This window comes from Sinocyclocheilus anshuiensis, unplaced genomic scaffold (assembly GCF_001515605.1).
Source record: "Sinocyclocheilus anshuiensis isolate Anshui unplaced genomic scaffold, SAMN03320099.WGS_v1.1 scaffold1262, whole genome shotgun sequence".
NCBI lineage: Eukaryota > Metazoa > Chordata > Actinopteri > Cypriniformes > Cyprinidae > Sinocyclocheilus > Sinocyclocheilus anshuiensis.
This window is the reverse complement of record NW_015558617.1, coordinates 249,674-260,247: the sequence shown is the minus strand read 5'-3', so window position 1 is coordinate 260,247 and position 10,574 is coordinate 249,674. Positions and strand designations below refer to the sequence as shown.

The 10,574-nt window shown below is 39.4% G+C and overlaps 1 protein-coding gene across 5 annotated transcripts in view; it reads right to left on the bottom strand.

The window, feature by feature from the left end:
• Window positions 1-10,574, bottom strand: part of LOC107680370 (cohesin subunit SA-2-like) — a 19,139-nt gene that overhangs the window by 4,416 nt on the left and 4,149 nt on the right. For 4 of the 5 annotated variants that reach the window (XM_016476227.1, XM_016476226.1, XM_016476228.1 and 1 more), the window contains exons 5-31: window positions 10,168-10,264; window positions 10,001-10,077; window positions 9,655-9,859; window positions 9,325-9,476; window positions 9,174-9,247; window positions 8,942-9,065; window positions 8,732-8,830; window positions 8,571-8,650; window positions 8,380-8,487; window positions 6,965-7,073; window positions 6,557-6,674; window positions 6,332-6,435; window positions 5,460-5,552; window positions 5,111-5,200; window positions 4,680-4,883; window positions 4,511-4,581; window positions 4,247-4,334; window positions 3,964-4,044; window positions 3,790-3,882; window positions 3,529-3,700; window positions 2,636-2,763; window positions 2,456-2,557; window positions 2,227-2,375; window positions 1,855-1,983; window positions 837-1,042; window positions 304-523; window positions 119-211 (exon numbers count right to left, since the gene is read on the bottom strand). In XM_016476227.1, coding sequence (XP_016331713.1) covers window positions 119-211; window positions 304-523; window positions 837-1,042; window positions 1,855-1,983; window positions 2,227-2,375; window positions 2,456-2,557; window positions 2,636-2,763; window positions 3,529-3,700; window positions 3,790-3,882; window positions 3,964-4,044; window positions 4,247-4,334; window positions 4,511-4,581; window positions 4,680-4,883; window positions 5,111-5,200; window positions 5,460-5,552; window positions 6,332-6,435; window positions 6,557-6,674; window positions 6,965-7,073; window positions 8,380-8,487; window positions 8,571-8,650; window positions 8,732-8,830; window positions 8,942-9,065; window positions 9,174-9,247; window positions 9,325-9,476; window positions 9,655-9,859; window positions 10,001-10,077; window positions 10,168-10,264 — 3,266 coding nt within the window. The remainder of the gene's footprint in view (window positions 1-118; window positions 212-303; window positions 524-836; window positions 1,043-1,854; window positions 1,984-2,226; window positions 2,376-2,455; window positions 2,558-2,635; window positions 2,764-3,528; window positions 3,701-3,789; window positions 3,883-3,963; window positions 4,045-4,246; window positions 4,335-4,510; window positions 4,582-4,679; window positions 4,884-5,110; window positions 5,201-5,459; window positions 5,553-6,331; window positions 6,436-6,556; window positions 6,675-6,964; window positions 7,074-8,379; window positions 8,488-8,570; window positions 8,651-8,731; window positions 8,831-8,941; window positions 9,066-9,173; window positions 9,248-9,324; window positions 9,477-9,654; window positions 9,860-10,000; window positions 10,078-10,167; window positions 10,265-10,574) is intronic. The other variant, XM_016476230.1, reaches the window with a different exon arrangement.

Below are 10,574 nucleotides of genomic sequence, written 5' to 3'. Positions count from 1 at the left end.
AACCGCATAAACACATTTCATTACACCAAATACACAAAATAATGTTCTTTTTAGCAGCATCATATGACCCCTTTAAACTTTTGAGCATTAGTGCATGTGTATGTAAATGTGTGCTCACATGGTGTGCTGAATGTGGCCTCTCATCTTGCCGTACTGCAGGCTTGCTCTTTCCTGCTGCTGTTTTTGGGCCATCATCCACGCGACCTGAGAACTGAAAACAAAACAGCTCTCAATCAACTCTTCACTAACAAGTGTGTGTGTGTTAGAGAGAGTATGTGGATAAATGTGAGCATGTGTGTTTACTTGTAGTCCATGTGTTGGTGCGGCTGCTGCAGGGGTGTGTGTTGCGTTTCGTTGCTCATGCTGTAAACTCCCATGTATCCCTGCTCAGGGAGGAGTTTCTTTGCATCTCGCAGGACAGTAGAGACAATGTGGGGGGATGACATCATTACAGGAGTGTGTGGGCCACTCTGCTCACGATTCACCCACACGCTCACATCACTGCTGCTACAGCTACTCTCCTCTGAGAGACAGACAGAGAGAAGACAATGAAAGAGGAAGATTAAAAATTAATCTTTAAAGATTATAATTAATCATACACTGAACAAAATTATAAACGCAACACTTTTGTTTTTGCCCCCATTTTTCATGAGCTGAACTCAAAGATCTGAACGACAAAAGGCCTATTTCTCTCAAATATTGTTCACAAATCTGTCTAGTGTACATAGAAAAAGTCTTAGATCTTTGAGTTCAGCTCATGAAAAATGGGGGCAAAAACAAAAGTGTTGCGTTTATAATTTTGTTCAGTGTATAATTATGATTCAATGCACATGTACCCTCGGGCAGTTTTCTCTTGCTGGCGGCAGGTGGTTTGCTTCTGCGACTGCGGGCAGAGCTCCTGCTGCTCATACCACTGATGACGGACAAAGTGTCATCATCAGCACCCATCTGCAGAGAGTTCCGGTAGGAGATGAGCGGTAACCAGCAGTCGTCCCTCTGCAGGGCCATCTGAAAGGTCATAAACCGCTCTAGATACAGGTGCCTGATGGGAGAGATCAGACGTCAAACAAACAACATACATATACTTCAATAGGGATACTAATTTAAAAGACAGTACACCATTAACCTTCAGAGACCCAGCATAGCAAAATTTCAACATTTGTATATTTAACAAATATGGGTAAAAACTACACATAACAGTACCTGACACTGAAATTTATCACAACAACAGCTTTAGTGAGAAAACAAAAATGCATATTATCTGCCAGAGTCACAAAAAATACTGTCAGCATGCTTTTCAAACCAATTTATCTATTTAGAAAGTTAATATATTTATTTATATATGTCTAGTGATGGGAAAAGGCTTACGTGCCCTGAAATTTTGAACATACAAAAATTGAGAAACATTTTTCTAAGAGTAGCAAAAATGCAATGTTGGCATTAGGTGTCAAACTTTATTCTACTGTTTTTACACAATGAAGTCTATTCAATGAATGGTACAAAAACATTTTTTCAGCTGTTTTGTCATTAATGTCTCACTGACAAAATATGTTTTAAAATATATTTCAATTTAAATACAGTATTTAAGTCAAATGTATTATTTTTTAAATATATTTGTGTGCTGGATTGTGTTGTGAAGTACAAGCTTTTACTTTAGTATCAAATAGTGGAAAAAATTAGCTGAAGGCCCAGTGTTTTTGCAATCTTTTTTCATATTATACTTCAATGCAAACTGCACCTAAGTGAAATGGTTTTTATAACTAATGTCTTCTTAAAAATATTGCATCATATATATAAATACTTGGGTCTCTGAGGAATCTGAGACAGCAGGGATTCTCAATGTGCATGTCTTACACAGTCTTCTTGTCCTGCCTCAGTAGTTTGGAGGAAAACTCACTGAGGATGTCAAGGAATGCGAGGTTGAGCGGTGGGCCACCCTCCCCCTGTGGACTGGGTTCTTTAAAGGCAAATTCTATTCCATCCCTAAAACACAGATAACACTCTCACAAAGACATATAGGGACTCTATTGCTGCTTTTCCATTGAAATGGTTCTAATGCTGATGCTGGCGCCAGAAATCAATTCTGATATGATAGTTTTAAATACATAAAATATAGTTTTACACAGACAGGGTAAAGGAAGTGGCTGGAGCATCCATCCAATTAATCCAGATCAAGAAACAGAACACCGTTGGGACTTTACAGCAAGTGTGTTTGAATTTACTTACTTGTGGAGCATTGCAATGGCCTCTCTGGTTTTGAGTTGATCGAGTCCAAACGTGAGCGAGAAGCGTCGGGCCAGTTCTTTAATCCCACAGAATGCAGATGTGGACCGATCAAAGTTACAGCCCAGATCACTCAGCATCTCATTAAACAGCTGAAAGACAAACATCACACTTGTGTTTTGCAGTGTTGCTGGCAGAGCTGGTCTGTATAAGGAGGGAAGCGGCGTCTCACCTGCTGCAAGCTGAGGATCAGAGTCTTGGCACACTGAATCTTGTCAATCTGACGCGCTTTACTCATGGTCTCCTTAATGATATCACCGTAATCATTATAGTACTACACACAGAGACAGAGAGTCAATGGAAGCAACAAGAACCAAACACAGAGGACTGTTACAACATGAGTAGGACTCACTCTCATGTATTGTTTGAAGATATCTGCTCCTGTCTTCATCTCCACCACGTTGTAGATGATCAATTTGCAGAAGGCAGCCAGTAAATTCCTGCGTCTGTGGAGCGCCTCAATCTTATTAGCCTCATCATCTGCAAGACACATCCAAAAATGAATGAATTTGACCGGATAGTGAAAAAAGCAGCCAATGATTGTGCAGAATATAATAAGAATAAGAATAAGAATAAAAGCAAAGAAAACATTGAATATAACGGTCAAACTTTTGACTGGTAGTGTTAAGTTTTTTCACAAATTTTTAGTTTCTAAATGAATTAATGAGATTTAGATTTCTCATCATTGAAGGTGCAGCATCTCATTTCTGCTCTAAAAGCAGCATCAAACTGTTTCCTCAGAGGTTTCTTAAAGGCATACTTCACCCAAAAATGAAAATTCTGTCATCATTTACTCACCCTTATGTAATTTCGAACACATAAGACTTAATTATGGTTAATTCTCGAAACAAAATTAAGATATTTTTAATGAAACCTGTGCGATTTCTGTCCTTCCATTGAAAGGCCAGGTAACCAAAACTTAGAGGATCCAAAAAGGTAACAAAGGAATCGTAAAACAAATCTATATGTATATGCAAATTGCATGAAACAATTGTCAAACAACAGTCCCGCTCCAAACTCAAACCATTTGATGAGCCATATTGCTATGTCAGGCTGCTGAATTTTTTTTTTTATTTGACGCTGTTAGTTGTGCACAAATTATACACAACTACACATTACAAGTCAACAGCTAATCTGGAGCATAGACTGCATATATGTGGTTATACAATCAAATTCACACAGTAGTGCTTCTCACTGCCACCTTGGAGTGAATCAGAGCAGTTTTCTGTCCTGTTTGTCATTTACCTGTGCTGCTGTCCTCATCCTGGTCAACAAACACGTGATCTAGGATGAAGTTGAGTAGTTCGCTCTGTAAGGATGCATCTGAACTGAACACCAAGGGCTCTAAAGCTTCCCGCCCAGACGCCACAATCTGATAACTGAAGATCAGGAGTGCATCGCAGAGAATGGTGAAGGCCTGCAACACACAAAAGCACACCGTTCATTTTCCCAGAATCCCCTATACATGAATGGACGTAGGGGCTTGGTGTGGGAGGTCAGACTCACCTGTTCTTTGACAACAGTGCTGATACTATTCAGGTACCTTTGACACATCAGACAGAAGGCTCTCACCTGCCTCCGCAACAGCACCATGTCATCCTGAAACGGGACAAGAGTGTTACTAAACACTCACAAATGACAGTCTCAAAACAGGTTTGGGCATGTATGTGTGTGTTGTACCTTACTGGCACTGCCCTCCGAAACCTTAGCCAAGTGCCAGAGTATGACATAGTGAGTGCATTGGAGTGCATGAGCCACGATCTATAAAGACAATTTATGTAAGTAAATGTTATCTAAATGCATCTGGGGAATGAAAAAAGTAAAATCAGTGTGCTCCATTTACACTATTACTGGTCATTAAAGCAATAGAAGTTGATCATTTAGCTGCAGAAGAGCATGTATTAGGCATGCAATCCAGCCAGTGAACTAAAATTAGTTATCTCCCTGGGTCAATAGTCAGTACCTGCTCAGGCATATCCCCGTTTTGTAGGCCAGAGTTCAAAAGTTTGTAGTTGCTTGTGAAAAGGTCCCATTTAGTGAGGTCATGGGCACTGCAGGGAGCACAAACACAGACAGACACAGTTATGATGAAGAAAATCCTTTGGTCTATGAATGAACCACACAAAAAATGTACAGGTTTTTTTTATTTAACTCTAAACTTTAAATCATTTTTTAGTTTTCTAAAAAATTACAATTTCTCAGTTTTAGCGACAAAGTGTGTTCTTACTTGTGGAAGGCTGTGATTCTTTTGAGTGTTGACAAAACTTGATAGGCATCATCTTCATCAGGCTCCTCTCCCTTAAAGAAACAAAACTTGTGAAATTACAAAGAACTGTTAACACACAGTTCTTCACACATCAAACTACAACACACACAGAAAATTACCATACACATACCTCCTGCAAGACGTCCTCCAGCAGACGGTGGAACTTATCGATCTGTTCGTCAAGTATCTGGCTGCGGACAATATCCACGCGGTTATAGATGGTGAAATCCTCATTGCACAGTGCATGGAATGTCATGGAACATGCCTCTAATACATCTTTGTCTGTGTGCTTCTCCACCACATCACGGACCTGACGCAGCAAAGCATCCAGATGCTGCAGCACATCAGCAAAATAATTACTTACAACTAATATAATAAAACAATAACTATCAATAATTTTTTGACTTCATGCCTATGCATTGATTAAAAAAATGTTAGTACTATTGGAAACTTTCTTCATGTTAAAGTAACTCCACAAAGTAACAAACCCATATTTTATAAGCACAATATTTTCAGTACTATGTGGTACAATTTTTTATTTTTTTGTATGTGAATAATTACTTTCTCCAGCCGACCGGTTGTATAGATCTCCAGATCAAAATACTGAGGAAACTGCAACAGATTAGTGACCTTCTCTGGGTCCACTGAATACTGAGAGAGAGAGAGGGAGAGAGAGAGAGAAAGAAGTTTGAGAGACAGTTTGTTCAGAAATCAATTGGTTTGCATGTGGACCGTTGCTTTATGCCCAAAAAGTCAATTGATATTGCAATGATATTTTTCATGCAAACCCAAAAAGACACACAAAGTGTTGAGGATTAATGACCGTAATTAATTAGTCACAATCATTTACATTTGTTTGTTATTCAACTGATGCATTACACACTATCTGGCAAGGCAGAGAATCACTTACTTTAGCGAGTAACAGAGGCAGAGCCACAGCAAATGTTTCTGTGATCTTTGTTCGATCATCCAGCTGGGTTTTCTTTTCTTTAGCTGTTAGAACCTGTGCCAGAATAAGAAACAGCATACGCATTTGAAGCAACATGAAAATTAGGAAATAATGACAGAATTTGTACTTATGGGTGTTTTAGAACATTATTTGATCTATTTCCTTTAAGTGGCATGGATTGATTGATGGTTTGAAAATATTTGTGTGTGCATGTGTGTACAGGTTTGGCTGCAGATTTGTGAGATCCAAAGTTTTGAAAATGTCCTCACAAATACAGTAAAACGTCAAATGTCAAGAACATATGAACTGGTCCTCTCTATTTGAAAAGAACAATCAGCCAGTGATGAAACAGAAATAGCGACAGACTGTTTCCTCCGTATTATGATGTGCATCAGAGTGAAACAAATTATCGAAAAAGAAAAAGTATAGAACAGGGACTTGGTTCTATCCATCAGGTTGTTGACTGGATGGAGGCAGATCTGAATGTGAGCTTTTAGCCAATTGTATGAAACATGCAGGGTTTAAGTGGACTAAATAATTAGAGTCCAGCATACGTTACCAGAAAAAAGTAAAAAAAATAAATAAATATTTGAAATGAACCACATGCATGAATGATGATCATGAAAGATCAATAACATAAATTTACAAAATAGGGTGACTTTAGTTTATTTCATGCCAAGATTTAACCCAGTAATAACTTTTTGGATTAGGTTCAGGGTCAGGAGCTTAGAAAATATCACCTCTGTGTAAAAACCATTGCATCTATGAGACGTCCTCACCAATATGGCGATACCAAAATGTTGTTTGTGTGTGTGCCTGTGTGTGTGTCTTACCCTTTTGCCAGGGCCTCGTCCGGTAGGTGGGTGACACTCACAAGTCTGTCTGACAGCACAGAGCATGATATCAATCAGAGCAGCTTCCTGAGCATCAGTGAGGGCTGAAACACACACATCATGTGTTTGAGTAGTTTAGGCAAAAAAATATTTTTAGCCAAATTCTGATCCAGAAACAAAAAACCCTGTGAGAGATGAAAGTGAGTGGATTTGATAGCCATGTACCCTCCTCTCCAGGGTAAGGTTCATCCAGCAGCAGGCTGATCATACTCTCCCAGTCCTTCAGCAGCTCTGATGCACAATCCCACAAGCTGTCCACCAGGTAGGCGCCGTGCTCATGCAGCTAAAACACAAACATTCATAATATCTTAAAAAGCCAACCTAATCTCTCACAGTTTGTTCAGTTACTTCATGCATTTGTTGTGTATTCAGAGGGCTAAATTAGGCAAAATTTTTATTTTCCATCATTTTTAAGGTAATCTAACTGCTTTTGTTACAGTCTGTTCTCATACAATCTGCTGGCATCTCAGAAAAGGAAAATACGAACTTGAAATACTAAGATCTGCTCAGTCAAAATATTAATATAGCGAGACATCAAGAAGTGACATTAAAGGCTGAGCACATCAAGCACACCTCACTCTCCAGAAAGAACAAGACAGTTGTTCTGATGAGGTTAGCATTCAAACACTGTCTGCCTCTCCTGGGCCGCCCCTCATCCTCTGGACCATGATGACTGAATAACCTGGGAACACAACACCAGTGGAATCAGTGAGTCACAGTGAGCAGCAGATGCATTATGGATAAGAACTAATGTGGCAAATGTGTTTAAAGGGGTGGTTGATCAGATTTTTTAAAAGGCTTGATTGTGTTTCTGGGGTGGAGTGTAACATGTATTCATGCTTCGTTTTTTCTTTTTTAAAAAAGCATTATTTTCAAATATTTTACCTTTATTCTACACCGCTGCTTCTGTTCTCGTCAAAACAGACCGTTGAGTTCCTGGTTCTATGAGGCCCCTCCCACAGAAATACGCAATGAGCTCAGATTGGTTAGCTGGCCCAGTGTGTTGTGTTTCGCTAACTGCCTAGTGCACGTTGTCCAGAAACGTCACGCCCCCTTGCCATTAAGGGTAGTTGCATGTTCTATGGTGTCTGGTAAACAATGGCGTCAATATTGCTTTTATCAATTTGAGCCTGAATCAGACCCAGAGAATATTAGTGAAGAGGATCGAGCAGAACCTGTACAAGCACGGCTCTTACAGGACATTTCAGAATGGTATGTTTTTTTGTTTGTAGTTGTCTCATACCTTTTAGATACGCTGTTATTTGTAATTGCTACTGCTATTTCTTTGCTTTTGATAGGTTTGATGGTTTTTTCCTGATTAAAGCTTTAGTACAGCACAATACATGACTGCATTGTAGCCTTTTTGTAAAGTAATTGTTTAATTTGTAAAAGTAAGAAGTGTTTGCTTATTAACAAAATCTAGTGTACTGGCATTGAACTTGCGTAGATTGAGAAAGCTGTCCTCCGAAAAATGTGCAGCACAGAGAGCTATATTGGTATTATAATTTTAAGGAACCGAGTTAAAATAAATTTTAACCATTTTTAATTTTAACCAACAAAGAGGACTTGCAATCAGGGTGAAAATAACAGCGTTTCGACAGACTGGAAACAACACTCTACTACAACAACTCTTCCACTTCTCTAAAGCAGCCCAACATGGCCTCGCCCCCTTTTTTGCATGTTCCCGGGGCAGGGTTTATGTAAATTGTAGGGTTTGTGATGTCACAAACCCAGGAAGAAGCTTGTTGTAGTCCCTACCAGCCTTTTTTTGTAGTCCTTAAACAGCAATTTCTTCAAAAGAAAATATCTCCCTTTGCATTGAACTTTGAGCATCGTAACTTTGCAGATGTCGTTTATGCTATAACAGCAACATTACACACTAACTTAAGTTAAAAAAGTGAAATAGTAATCAACCACCCCTTTAATTACCCTGGTATTTAATGAAGCAAAGACTATAGTGCTATGATATAAAAAACTGTGGCATTTACTTTTTGTAGAGAAACTCCCCTGCTGCCACGGCAACCGGTCGGTGGGCAGAGTAAACCAAGTGATAGATGCTTTCACAGTCTTCAGCTGTCAAAATCTCATCATTACTCCTGTGTGCACAAACAATCACATAGTGAACGGACACATCTTAAAAAAAAAAAACTGAATGACGCACGATCAATGTTGAACTCACTGCAGAGCCAGCGTCAGCAGCTTAATTGCCTGAACAGCAACATCATATTCCTTATCCAGTGCCATGGACACAATTCTATCCTACAGAGAAAAATAATGAGAAATGTCAGTAAGAAAATAGAAATGGGGTTGCCATAGCAAGTGTCCTGGTGAAAGACTAACCTTGAAGCGGCTGGTGAAGAGTTCCAGTCGGGCGTTGAGTTCTCTGCTATAATACAAACCCTGAAGAGCTGTAAGACACTTCAGACGAACCTCACCTTGCTGGAGATTGAAAAATAATATAAATGAATGAGACATGAGATGGCATGCTGTTTATTTGTTTAGTTTTGACCTGCATATAACAACCAATCTGTGTGAATGTGTTTGTGTTACCTTATCATACATGGTCCAGCCCACATACTTCAGGTAACTGTCATTAAGAAAAGCCTCACTGTACATCTTCATCCACATACCAATCTCTTCAATGCAGACAACCCTGATCTCAGCAATCACATCCCTGCACACAAATATGTGGAAAATATAAACAGCTCTTATCAGACTGTGTGATCATTTTAAAATATGAATTGATTGAATCAGTCAGTTAATTATTGGGATGTTTGCTCACCTGTATCTGTGGATGAATACTCCTTTAAAAATGGCATTCATCATGTTCTCAATCTCATCTTGGTTTTCCTGGAGCTAATAATAACAAAAGAACATGTTTGAATCAGGTTTTACAGTATATATGTGTGTGTGTGTGTGTGTGTGTGTATCACCTCCTTGCGTTTTTGCAGCAGGAGCTCCAGGCGTTCATTGGCTCGTTTCCCGATGCTCTTGTTGCGTTCTGTCTCGTATTGTCTTTGTGTGTTGTCCAAATTGATACTCAAATTCAGAGCAACATTCACCAAAGCGGTCATCAGTTTCATGGCTAAAATACAGTGAATTAACTGTAGGGTTAGAGTGTATAATTCATACCTTTATCAATAAGAACACACTAACTGAAAACTGCATGACAAAATTCATGACACAATAGTATGTTTATGCTGCAGAAGTAGTGGTAGTATGTATTCTGAACATTACACGGTACCTAGCCTAAAGTCACCCACCTGCCAGGGTGCTGGTGTGTCTGAACGCTCTGACCTGTGAGTCTGAGAGGCCGGTGAGGAGAGAGATGACCATGTCCATCATGTACTCATCATAGATGATGCTGTACTGGCACTGTCGGACCAGGACCGCGATGAACTCGCACAAGCTTAATTTAAACTTCTTCCACACCAGACCTGCCATCGCCAGTGGATAATCACCACTGTCCTGAACACACACACACACACACACACACTTTTTACATATACATTTACAGTATCTAATCTCCTCCATCCCAGCATACAAACTGTTCTACATATAATAAATTCTACCCATGGAAATGTCTGGGGTATAAACACATTAACAAACCTCATCAAACTCTTCTGTCATTTTCCTGATGATCTCAGAATTCTGCATGTGTCGAAACATCTCGGAGCTCACCGCACCTATAGCAAACTTACACATTCAATAAGACAGTATACACTTGAATTACGTAAACTTATTTACACCTAGAGAACACAAAAACACACACACACCTTTACAGCCAGAGCAGTGGATAAAGAAGTTGATGAGTTCCAGCAGGGCAGGGTCTCTGTCCGTCTTATAGGACTCAATCCAGTCATCAACTACTGACTGCAGAGAGAGAGAGAGAGAGAGAGAGAGAGAGAGAGAGAGAGAGGGAACACACACACTCGCTCAGTTAAACCTTCTTTCCTACACACACAGCCTACACAGAAAGCATGCATTGCAGTTAGACCTGGATATAATAACCAACCACAAAAAACACTGATTTACTCTGATGATACATCCGAGCACTTTGAGACAAAGAGCATGTATGTCTGTGAATGAATACAGTGTGACATATCTTAAAGGGGTCATATGATGCTGTTAAAAAGAACATTATTTTGTGTATTTGGTGTAATGAAATGTGTTTATGCGGTTT